The following is a 14123-nucleotide window of genomic DNA, read 5'->3' as shown; positions in this document are numbered from 1 at the left end:
GACAGGGTTAGGATGAGCCAGAACTGGAGCGGCAGTCTTAAGACTATCAAAGGCCTTAATGCCAGTAGGTGACCAATGGAGTAAATCATTCTCTTTACGGGTCATGTCTGTGATAAGTTTGACCAAGGAAGAAAAGTTTTTAATAAACTTTCTATAGTAATTGGCGAACCCCAAAAAACGTTGAATAGACCGAAGACCAACTGGGCGAAGCCACTGCAGAACTGCAGATAACTGCAGATAACTTGTCAGGATCCAGGGAGAACCCTGCAACGGAGATAACATAACCTAGGAAGGTTACTGGAGTCTGATGGAACTCACATTTCTCGAGTTTACAAAACAGGCTGTTCTCATGTAGTCTCTGAAGAACCTGTGTAACATAAGAACAATGAGCCTCAAGTGTGGGTGAGTATATGAGGACATTGTCTAAGTACACCACAACACACTGTTGCAACATATCTCGTAGGACATCATTAATAAATTCCTGGAAAACAGCAGGAGCATTACATAGGCCAAAGAGCATTACAAGATACTCATAATGCCCGCTCCTGGTGTTAAATGCTGTTTTCCATTCGTGGCCCTCCTTGATCCTAACGAGATTGTACGCTCCTCTCAAATCAAGTTTAGTAAAGACCGTAGCTCCCTTGAGGAGGTCAAAGAGTTCCGTAATGAGCGGAATAGGGTAAGCATTCTTAATGGTAAGACGATTAAGACCCCTATAATCGATGCATGGTCTTAACTCGCCACCCTTTTTCTTCACAAAGAAGAAGCCAGCCCCTTCAGGAGAGCAGGATTTGCGGATGATCCCCCGCGACAGAGCATCGGCAACATACTCCTTCATAGCACAAATCTCTGCAACAGACAGAGGGTAAACCAGGCCCCGAGGAGGAATGGCTCCGGGTTGCAGGTCTATGGCACAATCGTAAGACCGGTGAGGAGGCAACGTACCGGCACGCTTCTTGTCAAAAACATCTAGGAACTCTCGGTACTCCTCTGGCAATTGAGATACCGAAGACGTGCACAAAACTTTAACTAGTTTTCGAAGACAAGTGGAAATACATTGCGGAGACCACAACAAAATTTCAGACCTGCGCCAGTTGAGACTGGGATTGTGCTTTTGGAGCCAGGGATAACCCAGAATAACTGGAAAATGCGGAGAGTTTATCACCTGGAACTGGAGGGTTTCAAAATGGAGAGCCCCATCAGCCATGGATAACGGAGCAGTTTCGTGAGTAACGAGTGCGGGCTGAAGGGGCCTGCCATCAATGACCTCAATAGCAAGCGGAACGGACCGAGGAAAAACAGGAATGGAGTGCTTTGATACAAAAGCACTGTCAATGAAATAGCCCGCAGCACCGGAGTCAACAAGAGCCTGGGTGACTATGGAGGAGTCCACCCAGGAAAGGACAACCGTGACCAAAGGTTTCTCCTTTAGCGGTTCCGGGGAAGAGGATAAACCACCCAAGGTCTGCCCCCGACAGGACCTTAGGTGTGAGCGTTTCCTGGCCGTGTAGGACAAGACTTCAAAAGGTGGCCCTGTAACCCACAATAGAGGCAGAGCCTCTCCCTCCTCCTAAAGGCCCTCTCCGCCGCGGAGAGACGCGCAAATCCCAACTGCATCAGCTCAGCAGTACCTGGTGACTCGGGACCAGGAAGCATGGGAGGAGAGGGAGGCATGGGTGGGAATGAACACGTAGGAGACAACGGAACAGGAGGCTTCCGCAAGCGCTCCTTGAGAAAGGGCCTCTCACTTAGTCTGATGTCAATTAGGATAAAAAAAGACACCAATGCCTCGAGATCTTCTGGTAAATCTCTGGCAGCAACTTCGTCCTTAATCGCATCAGAGAGCCCATGAAAGAAGGCAGCAACAAGGGCTTCATTGTTCCAACCTACCTCTGCGGCAAGCGTACGGAACTCAATGGCATACTGAGCAACAGATCTTGTACCTTGCTGAATGGACAGGAGTCGTTTAGCAGCAGAGGAGGAGCGAGCCGGGACATCAAATACCCTTCGAAAGGAGGCCACATTCAGGGGAATTTGAAATCACATGTTTATTAGTCTCCCACAAGGGACTAGCCCAGGCAAGAGCTGTGTCAGAGAGTAACGAGATGAGAAATCCCACCTTAGCTCTGTCAGAGGGAAACGCCTGAGGTAACATCTCTAAGTAAATGCCCACCTGGTTCAAAAACCCTCTGCACTGATTAGGACGCCTCCATATCGCTGAGGTAGAGGTGAGAACCGGACATACTCCTGGTAGGACTAGGTGCAGCAGCGGAAACAGGAGCAGCCATAACTTGCGGGACACTTTGATCCAAATGTGCAGTGCTAATCAGCAGGGTTTGCAGGGATAGTGCAAATTGATCCAAACGGTGATCCTGTTCATCCATCCTGGAAATTATGGCAGGTAAAGGTGGATTATTAGCACCATCAGGATTCATGGCCCTTGCGTAATGTCAGGGTGCCAGGAATCAGACTGAGACAAGAAGTGCAAAAATAATCACACCTTTATTAAAGTGTCAGTAAACCTCAAAAATAAGGTTATATAATTCTGCAAATCCCTTTGGATTTTTTAAAACAACGGCTGTTTTTCAGACCCGCTCTCTGTGCTCTTCTGAGCGGGTCTGTTTTTTTCATACAGCGCATCGGGCCAGCTGTATAGTCACAGCCCGGCCCGACTGCGCCATACCACTAAGTGCAGCTTGCTCCTGCTCTGTCTGACAGCAGGAGCGAGCTGCACTGTGTATAATGGCGCGGTCGGGTCGGGCTGTGACTATACAGCTGGCCCGATGCGCTGTGTGAAAAAAACAGACCCGCTCAGACGAGTACAGAGAGCGGGTCTGAAAAACACCCGTTGTTTTAAAAAATCCAAAGGGAATATTATGTTTTATAAAGTTTGCGCTAATATAATGTTATATAATTCTGCACTATGTGCAGAATTATATAACATTATTTTTAAGGTTTACTGACACTTTAATAGCAAAAAATAATAAAAAGTCCACATAACAAGCCAGGAATCAAAACCAGAACTGGTAGTCAGACGAGCCGGAATCAGGAACAAGGAGAACAGCAGAGTCAGGAACAAGCCAGGGATCAGGAACCAGGAGGGACGTCAGACAGCCAGGTAATACACAGGAGCTCTCATAAACAGGTCTGAGACAACGCAAGGGCAAAGCATACTGAACAGAGGCCCTTTAAATAATAAGTGATGACATCACAATTCTGAGACTGCATCCTGTCTCACACGGATGATGTACACCAGTCTGGCCATAAAAGGAAGTGCAGGAAATGAGCAGCATCAAACAGTATGCACCGGAGTCAGGAAGAGAGGTGAGTAAAATGGCTGCCAGCAGCACATGACAAACAGATCAGGGGAAAAAACCCTGACAGTGAGAGAGAAAAAAAATGTTCTCACAGGAGGTCTTACTCTGAATCCTATTCGATACCCTTGAGAGACAATATTATGAATCCACTGATTTTGAACAGAATCTGCCTAAATGTCTTGGAATAATTTCAATCTGCCCCTCACCAGCTGAACTGGATCGAGGGCCGCACCTTGATGCAGACTTGGGGGCTGGCTTTGGTTTCTTAAAAGGCTTGGATTTATTCCACTGTGAAGAAGGTTTCCAATTGGAACCAGAGTCTTTAGGGGATGGATTGGTTTTCTGTTCCTTATTCTGTCGAAAAGAATGAAAACGATTAGAAGCTTTAGATTTACCCTTAGATCTTTTATCCTGAGACAAAAAAATCTCCCTTCCCCCCAGTGATAGTTGAAATAATTGAATCCAACTGAGAACTAAATAAATTGTTACAAAGAGATAGTAATCTAGACTTAGATACCATGTCAGCATTCCAAGATTTGAGCCATAAAGCTCTTCTAGCTAAAATAGCTAAAGACATATATGTAACATCAATTTTGATGACATCAAAAATGGCATCACAGATAAAATGATTAGCATGTTGAAGCAAATGAACAATGCTAGACAAATCAGGATCTGATTCCTGTTGCGCTAAGCTATCCAACCAAAAGGTTGATGCAGCCGCAACATCAGCCATAGAAATGGCAGTCCTTAGAAGATAGACAGAATATAAATAAGCTTTCCTTAGATAAGATTCAAGTTTCCTATCTAAAGGATCTTTAAAAGAAGTACTGTCTTCCATAGGAATAGTAGTACGTTTGGCAAGAGTTTTTCCCAAAACTCGAATCTAGCCGCTGGCAAAGGGTACAACCTTTTAAACCTAGAAGAAGGAATGAAAGAAATACCAGGCTTAATCCATTCCTTAGCAATCATATCAGAAATAGCATCAGGAACGGGAAAAACCTCAGAAGTAACCACAGGAGGTTTAAAAACAGAATTTAAACGTTTACTAGTTTTAATATCAAGAGGACTAGACTCCTCAATATCTAAAGTAACCAACACTTCTTTTAACAAGGAACGAATATACTCAATCTTAAAAAGATAGGTAGATTTGTCAGTGTCAATATCTGAGGTAGGATCTTCTGAATCAGAGAGATCCTCATCAGAGGAAAATATTTCAGTCTCTTGTCGGTCCTTAGAAATTTCATCATTTTTATGAGAAGTTTTAAAAGACCTTTTACGTTTATTAGAAGGCGGAATAGCAGACAAAGCCTTCTGTATCGCATCAGCAATAAAATCTTTAATATTCACAGGGATATCATGTACATTAGATGTTGAAGGAACAACAGAAACTGTACTAGTACTGATGGAAACGTTTTCTGCGTGCAAAAGCTTATCATGACAACTGTTATATAATATACAGATTCACTTAGCTTTGGTAGAACTGTGATCAGGCAGCAGGGTTCCAACAGTTGCTTCTGAGACAGCCTCAGATTGAGACATCTTGCAAAATGTAAAAGAAAAAACAACATTAAAGCAAAATTTACAATTTCCTTATATGGCAGTTTCAGGAATGGGGAAAAAATGCAAACAGCAAAGCCCTCTGAGCATATAGAAGGTAAGAGGCATATAGGAAGTGGAGTGAAAAATAAATATTTTAGCACCAAGAATGACGCACAACACAAAAAGAAGTTAAAAACTTTTTGGCGCCAACAACATCCAGAAATGACGCAACTCGGGACATAACAGATGCAACCTCGTGCAAGGAAACCTGGCGTCAACTAAGATGCCAGAAATGACGAACTTGCGTCAAAGACGAACCTTCGTGCCAAAAAATTCTCGCACCAAGAATGACGCAATAAATATCAGCATTTTGCGACCTCGCGAGTCTAATTTTGCCCGCAAAATTAAAAGAAAAAACAGTCAATTTGAAAAAAAGGACTATACCCCAGGTAAAAAATAACTTCCTAAAACATGCTTCCCAAACTGAAACTGACAGTCTGCAAAAGGAAATATACATAGACCTGACTCATGGCAAATATAAGTAAAATACATATATGTAAAACTTTATATCAAAACATAAAGCTCCAAACCATAGCTGAGAGTATCTTAAAATAATGATACATACTTACCGAAAGACACCCATCCACATATAGCAGATAGCCAAACCAGTACTGAAAAAGTATTAGCAGAGGTAATGGTATATAAGTATATCGTCGATCTGAAAAGGGAGGTAGGAGATTAATCCCTATGACCGATAACAGAGAACCTTTGAAAAGATATCCCATGAGGAAAACCATAAAAATCAATAGGCGATATTTTCTTCACATCGCTCTGACAAACACTGTACTCTGAGAGGAATTGGGCTTCAGAATGCTTAGAAGCGCTTATCACAGAAGAAATCATAAAAATCAAGCACAAACTTACTTCACCACCTCCATAGGAGGCATTTTGAGGTTTGGGAAACTTTGTCCCTCCTGGTAGAATTGTATATCCCATACGTCACTAGCTCATGGACTCTTGCCAATTACATGAAAGAAACTCTTGCTGCTTCAGAAAAGCCCTGCCCATCGTGGGCATACCTAGCTGAACTCCCCGGCCGGCATTAACCTATCGCTAAGAAAGAAAAGCCGTTGAGAGTAGCCCAAGTAAAACACACTAACAAGCTGTTATACACCCTGACCGGAACACACCAGAGACAAAAACCTTAACTGAGCCCTATTAAGAAATAGATCCTCTTGTCCCCAGTGCCCGCACAAACTGCTTCACATTTTCCTATTAACCTATAATAAGATTAATGTATTAAACGTCCCCAACAGAGTTAACTGTTAAAGTGCCAATATTTTTTTTCCCTTATAGAAAATAAAACTTAGCACTTACCTCAATGTAAATCTGCCTGGCAGCAGGGCAGCTCACTAGGTTTGAGAGGCTTCCTCCCTCAAATGGACCTGTGGAAAAAAGGAAAGACTGAATAATCTTACTCAGGCTTTCAAATTAGGGCAGCAACAAACTGATTGAGATTCGCAGTGGGGATTATACCCCACAAGTTCCCAATTGCTTAAAAGCCACCACAGCTCTACTGAAGAGACTGACATGGACTACAGCTAGACCCCAGAAAAGATCAGGGCAAGCCTGCTCTGCTTTAAAATAATAAACTCTTGATTGAAGAAATTTCTTTCAGACACCTAAGTTTTACCACCTCCTTGCAACACAGGCAAAGAGAATGACTGGGGATTGTGGGTAGAGGAGTGATATTTAACAGCTTTGCTGTGGTGCTCTTTGTCTCCTCCTGTTGGTCAGGAGTGATATTCCCAACAGTAATTATGATGATCTGTGGACTCACTGTGTCATTAGAAAGAAATATATATTTAATTTTAAATGGGTAAATTAAAAAAAAATTATAGAAGGCTCTATTTTTTTTTATATGGAGTAATAGCAAAAATGCTAAAAATTCTCCCGTACTTTGGGCAATTTTTTTCTCCACAATTCAGTCCTGAAGGGGTTAATACCCACACACAACTTTCAAACTTAAATTACAGAAAAAAGAAGGTAAATAGATAATGAAAGTATATTGCAAAGTTTTTTGTTTATTTACTGCACGTTATATTTTACATTACAATAACGTGCTTCACTTCCCATTAGTGACTATACAATAACAATGTGCACTTGTGCGTACATTAGTAACTTATATACCCTATAGACTCATACCCCAGAATGACCTCAGACAACCCTCAGTGTAGGGATATGAGCCAAACATGAGTGCTGGAGGGGCCTTGGGTTTAACAGAAGAGGTTGGCACAACAGACAAAAGGCTTCTCTTTACCTGCGTCCATGAGGATGGATCTGTGAGCTGCGTCGCTCTCCTCCTCACCGTCATCATCGCTGTCTGCAGGGGGGTCAGGGAGGTGAAGCCTCATTGCCTGAGACACAGCAGACAAGTTGCCTTAGTGTTAATGATATTAATGGGACATTATAATGAAAAAATGACATATAATATGTTACAGTTGCCGGGATCAGTAAGGAGAATAAACATTGTGTTTATTCTCCTTACTACCCCATGTGTTTAACCAAACTAAGCTAGAGGCAAAGGGGGCGCACTGGCTAGAGGCAAAGGGGACGCGCTGGCTAGGGGCAAAGGGGACGCGCTGGCTAGGGGCAAAGGGGACGCGCTGGCTAGGGGCAAAGGGGACGCGCTGGCTAGGGGCAAAGGGGACGCGCTGGCTAGGGGCAAAGGGGACGCGCTGGCTAGGGGCAAAGGGGACGCGCTGGCTAGGGGCAAAGGGGACGCGCTGGCTAGGGGCAAAGGGGACGCGCTGGCTAGGGGCAAAGGGGACGCGCTGGCTAGAGGCAAAGGGGACGCCCTGGCTAGGGGCAAAGGGGACGCGCTGGCTAGGGGCAAAGGGGACGCGCTGGCTAGGGGCAAAGGGGACGCGCTGGCTAGGGGCAAAGGGGACCCAGTTGAATAAATAAGATGTAATGTTTTTCACATGTAATGACCATTTAGACCATACAACATATTCATCAGATAATCAGCTCTGCAGTTACTTCTAACCCTGATCCCAAGCTCGGTGCTCTCATCTCACACCAGTCTACTGTACAGACATATTACAGGCAACAGGAACTCTGGGGTTCTAAATGTACCTGTGCACATTACAAATTTAACCTTTTCTATCACTTTTAAAATTATATTTGTCATGAATACCCCATGATTGAGATGCTAAGGAGTTAATTTTCTTTAGTTTGTGAGCTAAAAACAGTTGTTTGTTTTTTAAGAAGAAGAACCGTGTGCTGTGTTAGGTAAGCATATGATTTCCATTTGATGTGCCAGAACCCCTAATAAATAGTTTCTAAGCCCCACTTGACTAAATGTTATCCTATAAGCATTGGTGCATTCAGGCAGTAAAAGTGTCGGCTTCTTCCCAGAAACCGATAAGGTCAATAAAGGGACATGGGTACCATGTAGATATGTGTTTACATGTTATGACAGATGAAGGTAAATATGGCAACCATGTCATATTTGGTATCAAACTGATTCTCACAATGTAAATAACAGATTGCCTTTCTGTCTATATGAAAATGGATGTATCTAGCAGAAATTATAATGTGTTCTCTGATGTCAGCCAAAGGTACTTAAAGTTTATTGACTGTCGTAAAAGATAGGGGGTTTCCCGGCCAGCCCCTGCAAAGGGGGTGAGGTCAGACAACCTGATCTATTGAAAAAATGTATAAGGGTCATTCTTACAAGGGAAGCTGTAACTAACGGAGTAAGGACCCATTGCTTCATGGCACAGATAATAAGACTAGTAAAGTATAAAATCTGCTTTTTCTCCTTTTTTATTTTAAAACTGTTTGCTTGTGTGTAATTTTATTTGTAAGAACTTTTTATTAATAATGCATTGTGCATAATAAATAATTAATTTATTAAGCTTTGGACTTTGTCTAATATTTGAACCACGTTACGGAAAGAGACTGAAGTATTAGTATTGTGATTTGATGTTATTTTTTGCTAAATTGTAATCTGGGTTTTCCTCAAGATTTCCCATATCATAATCTTCCGTGGTGGCAGCTAGATATAGTTTTAGTTTACTGTGGGTGGCATTAAAGGGGAGTTTGGGGCATTTATTTTACGTCTAGTACAGACTAGAGAGTGTTGTTAACCCATGCACCCACTGAACTAAGTCATAAACTTGCTTGGCATGGCTAGATTGTGACAGACTAGTGACAGTAGAAGGGGTCTGATAACCCTTTCTGTGCCAAACGAGGGACTGGTGCAGGGTTGGATAACCCTGGTTGTCACAATATGATTTAACTCAACCCACTTAGGACATATGCAACAGACACACTGTATACACAGACATGCAGTGCAGACACACACACGGTATAGACAGACATGCAGTGCAGGCACACACACACACACAAAATATACAGACAGACATGCAGCACACACACACACTATACAGACAGACATGCAGCACACACACACACACACTGTACAGACAGACATGCAGCACACACACACTATACAGACAGACATGCAGCACACACACACTGTACAGACAGACATGCAGCACACACACACACACACTATACAGACACACACACACTATACAGACATGCAGCACACACACACACACACTGTACAGACAGACATGCAGCACACACACACTATACAGACAGACATGCAGCACACACACACACTGTACAGACAGACATGCAGCACACACACACTATACAGACAGACATGCAGCACACACACACACTGTACAGACAGACATGCAGAACACACACACACGGTATAGACAGACATGCAGTGCAGGCACACACACACACACAAAATATACAGACAGACATGCAGCACACACACACACTATACAGACAGACATGCAGCACACACACACACTGTACAGACAGACATGCAGAACACACACACACGGTATAGACAGACATGCAGTGCAGGCACACACACACACACAAAATATACAGACAGACATGCAGCACACACACACACTATACAGACAGACATGCAGCACACACACACACACACTGTACAGACAGACATGCAGCACACACACACTATACAGACAGACATGCAGCACACACACACTATACAGACAGACATGCAGCACACACACACACTGTACAGACAGACATGCAGCACACACACACTATACAGACAGACATGCAGCACACACACACACTGTACAGACAGACATGCAGCACACACACACTATACAGACAGACATGCAGCACACACACACACTGTACAGACAGACATGCAGCACACACACACTATACAGACATGCAGCACACACACACACTGTACAGACAGACATGCAGAACACACACACACACACACTATACAGACAGACATGCAGCACACACACACACACACTATACAGACACACACACACACACAATACAGACATGCAGCACACACACTGTACAGACAGACATGCAGCACACACACACTATACAGACAGACATGCAGCACACACACACACTGTACAGACAGACATGCAGCACACACACACTATACAGACATGCAGCACACACACACACTGTACAGACAGACATGCAGAACACACACACACACACACTATACAGACAGACATGCAGCACACACACACACACACTATACAGACACACACACACACACAATACAGACATGCAGCACACACACACACACACACACACACAATACAGACAGATATGCAGCACACACACTGTACAGACAGACATGCAGCACACACACACTATACAGACAGACATGCAGCACACACACACACTGTACAGACAGACATGCAGCACACACACACACACACACACTATACAGACACACACACACTATACAGACATGCAGCACACACACACACACTATACAGACAGACATGCAGCACACACACACACACACACACACACTGTACAGACAGACATGCAGCACACACACACTATACAGACAGACATGCAGCACACACACACACACTGTACAGACAGACATGCAGCACACACACACACACTATACAGACACACACACACACAATACAGACATGCAGCACACACACAATACAGACAGATATGCAGCACACACACTGTACAGACAGACATGCAGCACACACACACACACTGTAGAGGCAGACATGCAGCACACACAATGTAGAGACAGACATGCAGCACACACACACCGTACAGACATGCAGCACACACACACTATACAGACATGCAGCACACACACTATACAGAAAGACATGCAGCATACACACACTATACATACACAATACAGACATGCAGCACACGCACACACACAAAACAAAAATATATGCAGCACACACACACACACAAAACAAAAATATATGCAACACACACACTGTACAGACAGACATGCAGCACACACACCGTACAGACAGACATGCAGCACACACCCTATACAGACATGCAGCACACACACACACACTATACAGACAGACATGCAGCAAACACACACACACACTATACAGACATGCAGCACACACACAATAGACAGATATGCAGCACACACACACTGTACAGACAGACATGCAGCACACACACACACTGTACAGACATACACGCAGCACACACACACACAAAACAAAAATATATGCAGCACACACACACACACAAAACAAAAATATATGCAACACACACACTGTACATGCAGCACACACACCGTACAGACAGACATGCACACACCCTATACAGACATGCAGCACACACACACACTATACAGACATGCAGCACACACACACACTATACAGACATGCAGCACACACACACTGTACAGACAGACATGCAGCAGACACACACACACACACACTGTACAGACATACACGCAGCACACACACACTATACAGACATGCAGCACACACACAATAGACAGGTATGCAGCACACACACACTGTACAGACAGACATGCAGCAGACACACACACACACACACTGTACAGACATACACGCAGCACACACACACACACTATACAGGCAGACATGCAGCATGTTACGGCACCCCCAGGCATAAAAGGGTTAAACCGCAGTTTAGCAGATCTTCCCTTACAGAGACACAGGTAGCTACCGCAGAACACCAAACTCCCGAACCGGAACCTCACGAATAGCTGCTAGGAAAAGCCAGGAAAAGCACCCCAGCGGCTTACACTCCTGGCAATCAGTCTCTAACAGCATACAGTAAATCCCCCAAGAACGAGACAAAGCTCTGTGTTGATGGTCAAGCAGTGAGCAGCCAGAGCTGTGGGATTATTGTTCTTATATACACATTAGTACCACCCACAGGGTTTTGTAAAACAACCGATAAACACATACAATACACTCAGACATTCCCACACAAAATTACATTTTCAGAATCAGCATACTCCAAATACAAACATATGTTAAAATCATCCAAATTGGTCTAGGGGTTCAAAATAGATCGAAGTCCTTTGTGACCAAATGAAGCATGGCTTTTCTGCCCAAAACCAGTTCCACAGAGTCTTCTATCCTGGAGATAATTGGGAAGAAATCCAATTACCTCCATGGATAGAGGAAAGATGCCCTTTTACAGGATATAATAGGAATATATTACGTAACCAAATAAACAATCAAACACAAGAAACAATGGATTCCTTGCCGGCACCTAGCAGTCTGGACTCTGGAGGTGATTAAACAAGGTGAAAGCGTATCACCTAAACCTAATTACTGTAAACAATAGCCGATGTCAGGAAACCTGTCTCAGAAAATACAGTTTAATTGCCATGGAGCCAAGTCTTTCACATAGTCTTTCGTTATACAAATGGGCTCCATGGCATAGCTATCTGGGGTAAAACTGTTCAACTAGGGCAAGTATCGAATGACCCGGCTTTCGTGTCTTTGTAGGGGAAAATCAAGCGTTTCAACATGGGGCCATAGTCTAAAGGCAGCAGGCGGGCAACCAGGCTCCTCCAATGCACAGTGGCGAGATTGGTCTCGTCACATCTCTCCCCTTTTCCAAACAGACTAACAGGGTATCTGACCTCCTGCCGGTCAGTGCCCTGGTTAGTCCAGCAACCCACCCATAAAACACAATTAGTAGTACAGCCCACCCACAATAAAGGGTTACTACACCTGAGTCCGGGGAAAACTTGTCCATGTCCAGGTGCCCCACCACAGCTGTGTGGGGGACTGGTACGCTGAATTGGTGGGTTGCGAGGTGGGCAGAGACCAGCTGTACTCTGCCCGGGTGCCAGCACTACCACGGAAGTAGCCTGGTGGCAGCCTGGTTGCTGGAGGGGGGGAGACCGACTGTCTTCCCTTTAGATACATAGCTGTGCTGCTGGAGGGGGAGACTGATCGTCTCCCCTTTGGCTAAACAACCGTTGCTGGGGGGACAGGACCGACTGTCCCTACCTCCTGGGCTGTAAGTGCAGAGACCACGGTCCCATCTGCACGGTTGTGGGGCTTACTGTCTCCCCCTGGTGCGTTAAGCTGCCGCTGGGGAGAGGGGGTAACAAGCTTTTCTCCCATACATACTTCCAGCCGCTGGGGAATGGAGACTGGGCTCCCAATTCCCTGCATATCACTCTGCTGATGGGGGGGAAGAACCGACTGTCTCTGCCCCCTGTAAATCAGCCTGCCGCTGGGGAATGGATAATGGGCTCCCAATTCCCTGCGTATCCCTCTGCTGCTGGGGGACAGGACCAACTGTCTCTGCCCCCTGTAACTCAGCCTGCCGCTGGGGAATGGAGACTGGGCTCCCAATTCCCTGCAGGACCGGTGGAGAGACCTCGGTCCCATCTCCACCAGCAACCTGGGTTCTTTCCAGTAAATCGCCACAATATCTTCCCAGCTGAATGGGTCTGGATCTGGATCTGTCACCTTGCTGTCCTGCTGAGCCTTGCCAATGGAGTGGAAGAGATCTTGGTAGTCCTGCTCCAGTTCCCGCTCCAGTTCCCACTGCAGGGTTGCTAGGTGAGCCAGGTCTTGCTCTACCTCATGGGGGTCATCCCAGTCATGCCTAGCCTCCCTCTCGTGGAAAATGTCCTGAAGTCTGGTCTGCACAGGGCTCCCGAAGTCGGGCTCTGCAAAGGACTCCCATAACAAGCCAGGACCATCAAACTCCTCTCCCTCTGGTTTGTCATGCTCGGCTGTCCAGGGTATATACTGTGCCATATACCACCAGAGCGCCTGGTAGGCATCCTTCAGCCATAGCTCCTGCCACACTCGGTGCTCTAGTTCCTTCACCCATTCCTCCAGGGGCTGCTCTCCCAGGAAGGGCATCCGCAGGGCC

The 14123-nt window shown here is 45.1% G+C and overlaps 1 protein-coding gene across 1 annotated transcript in view; it reads right to left on the bottom strand.

Annotated features, from left to right (window-relative positions):
- MEA1 (male-enhanced antigen 1) overlaps nucleotides 1-14123 on the bottom strand; it is a 34514-nt gene that overhangs the window by 18673 nt on the left and 1718 nt on the right. Inside the window, exon 2 of the mRNA XM_053709388.1 lies at nucleotides 7177-7273. Coding sequence (XP_053565363.1) covers nucleotides 7177-7273 — 97 coding nt within the window. The remainder of the gene's footprint in view (nucleotides 1-7176; nucleotides 7274-14123) is intronic.

Source organism: Bombina bombina, chromosome 4 (genome assembly GCF_027579735.1).
Source record: "Bombina bombina isolate aBomBom1 chromosome 4, aBomBom1.pri, whole genome shotgun sequence".
Classification (NCBI taxonomy): Eukaryota; Metazoa; Chordata; class Amphibia; order Anura; family Bombinatoridae; genus Bombina; species Bombina bombina.
The sequence above is the reverse complement of the archived record's forward strand: the minus strand, read 5'-3'. Positions and strand labels throughout refer to the sequence as shown.